The sequence below is a fragment of the Atta colombica genome, unplaced genomic scaffold, assembly GCF_001594045.1.
Source record: "Atta colombica isolate Treedump-2 unplaced genomic scaffold, Acol1.0 scaffold236, whole genome shotgun sequence".
Lineage (NCBI taxonomy): Eukaryota > Metazoa > Arthropoda > Insecta > Hymenoptera > Formicidae > Atta > Atta colombica.
This window is the reverse complement of record NW_017259334.1, coordinates 781373-783752: the sequence shown is the minus strand read 5'-3', so window position 1 is coordinate 783752 and position 2380 is coordinate 781373. Positions and strand designations below refer to the sequence as shown.

The 2380-nt window shown below is 43.5% G+C and overlaps 1 protein-coding gene across 1 annotated transcript in view; it reads right to left on the bottom strand.

Annotated features, from left to right (window-relative positions):
- The window catches only part of LOC108688599, a 5755-nt gene extending 3972 nt beyond the window's left edge, over positions 1–1783 (bottom strand). The window contains exon 1 of the mRNA XM_018194913.1: positions 1199–1783. Within this exon, the coding sequence (XP_018050402.1) occupies positions 1199–1487 (289 nt within the window). The 5' untranslated portion in view covers positions 1488–1783. The remainder of the gene's footprint in view (positions 1–1198) is intronic.
- Between the last annotated feature and the right edge of the window lie 597 nt (positions 1784–2380).

Sequence of the window (2380 nt, the reverse complement as noted above, 5' to 3'; positions counted from 1 at the left end):
TATAATTATAATAAATATATACTTTTTAAAATATATATTACTTAACTTGAAATTAAAAAATTAAAAAAGAAGAAAGAAGAAGTAGAAATTATTCATTTACATTTTATAAACAATTTAAAAAAAAATTTAAAAATCATTCATATAATTGGATTCAATTTATTAAAAAAAAAAATGTTAAATCGGTTGAAGAACTGGTAGATAAAATGTAAATGATTGACGGAAATTATTTACGTATGTGTATTTTGTAAATCGCCTTTTAGAAAAGAGAACGAATTCTTGATCTTAGTCTGAGATTCAGACTACATTTGGATTATCTGCAACGGGTCTGCGACCCGTTTACGACGCGTGCTTCTGGCGTAAGAAACGACAGGGTGGAAGATTGGTCAAAGGAGAGCGTAAGACGGGTAGCCAGGAGTATTCTGGCGAGGGACGGCTACAGAGAAGAGAGGAGGAGAGAAGGCGGAAGAGAGGCGGCGGGTTTAGAATAAGAAAACAGGTCGGAGCCACGCGACCACGTCGCGTCTGCGCGTCCGGCTTCCCTTTCTTCGTCACGGCTTTCCCGCCAAAAAGCCGCTGCTTCGTTCTACGACGCCACAGCAATAGACTCGCAATCCCATTCCAATGTCATCCAGCAGGCTAAATAGCAGTCTATTGATTAAAGAAAACCGATTTGAATGTTTTCGACGACAAATTGGTTACATGTCGCAAGTATTCGAATATCCATGACCATACTGCGTGAGAATCGTTACATAATTCTGTTCCCACCTCAATAAACTTATAGCGGTATGCCATATTGAATTATAGATACGCATCCTTTGTCGCTGCATTAAAACTTTCTATCTCTCATTCGTCAAACTTAAAATATATCTATTTCGTTTTAAGTACAATAAGTACAATCGTTGAACCGCAAAGAAGAAATCTTATATGTAAGAGATATTTTTAGATTTATGTTCACGCACATTAACTCGAAGAAGACGATATTGGTCGACCTACTTTCGCGCGCCGTACATGCATCCCGCGAAATTCACGCTTGTTGCCCGTCGGGCAGGGAATCTTGTCGAACGTATGACTCATGCTTCTTCATGCATATTCCGCGAGCATACACACGCGACGCGTTCGCGCGCCTAAATTGCCGCCAAGGCTCGACGATAAAGTTCGCGCGAAGTTGATATTTCGCGAGAAGAGAAATGTTGCTTACCGTGAATGCTAGTCTGCCTTGAATACGGATTACTTCGCTTTTTGCCGGGCGACCGGTCGCTCTTCTCGTTGTTCCGCCTCTGATAATTATTCTCCTTATCCTCGGAACGAGGATCCACTCCCCATCTCTTGGCGAACTTGCTCCTCTCCGCGTCTAGTGCCTCCTGGAGCATCTCCATTGTCTCTCGCGGATTTGGCCGGCCGAAGAGGCAGCGTGGTACTCGTGAGGTCATCGTCGTACTGGGCAACACCGTGTAGTAGATTTCGTGACAAATCGAGGCTGCCAGCATTTCGGGTACTTGTTGTGTTTCCACCGTACGTTAGTCGAGCAAGCAGATCCCCGGGAACTTTTGTTTTCCAGTTCAAAGTACGTACCCACTCGCTTCTCCGTTTTCAGCGAAATAATATCAAGAGCGTCTCGAATGTCTTCCAGTTCTTCCGATTCGGCGTATTCCGGAAGAACAGGAGAATCCTTGGCTGTATAAATTCTGCTGATCCACTCGACTTTTCTGTGAAGTTTTCTTCTTGAACGGTCGCTCTTCACGGGCTTGCGCCACGTTCAAGAACAATCGTTCCTCAGTCCTCACTGCTCCACGGTCAGACTAGTTCTGGTGGGATGTAGAATCGTTCCAAGCAGTGGGAGCCTCGTATCCGTTTGAACGAGCCACGAGGTCCGGTGTTCCCTTCCACCGAACGTTTGAATTCAAATCTGATTGGCGCGCCCTGCCAGTTGCGCAGTAAAAATGGCGCGAATTTCGCATAGTAACGTCCTCGTCATACGCACGACGACATCCAATCGCGTGTTCCTTCTCTAGTGCGCATGTTCTCCACGTGTACCCTCACCACCGCATTTGTTTGAAATCGTCCAACGGATTATGCTAAGCGATCTCGTGGTAGAGAAGACCGAACGTGCACCATGAAGCGCACTTTTTGCCTTTTTTCTAAGTAGCGCGACGTATAGAATGATCACGATCGTAGCGTGTCGCGATAGGATTCGAAATGATCTTTCTTCCGGCGAGCTTTTTTTCGGATTAGGTTGGTATGTCTTATCAATTTATCGCATGGAAAGATTCTCTTTTTATCATTGATCCGGAAATTGCTCTCTTCATTTTTATTCAAATCAGAACTAGATATTTAAAATCTGTTTTTTTAATTAATTCTCAATTTTAGTAAACATTTTTAT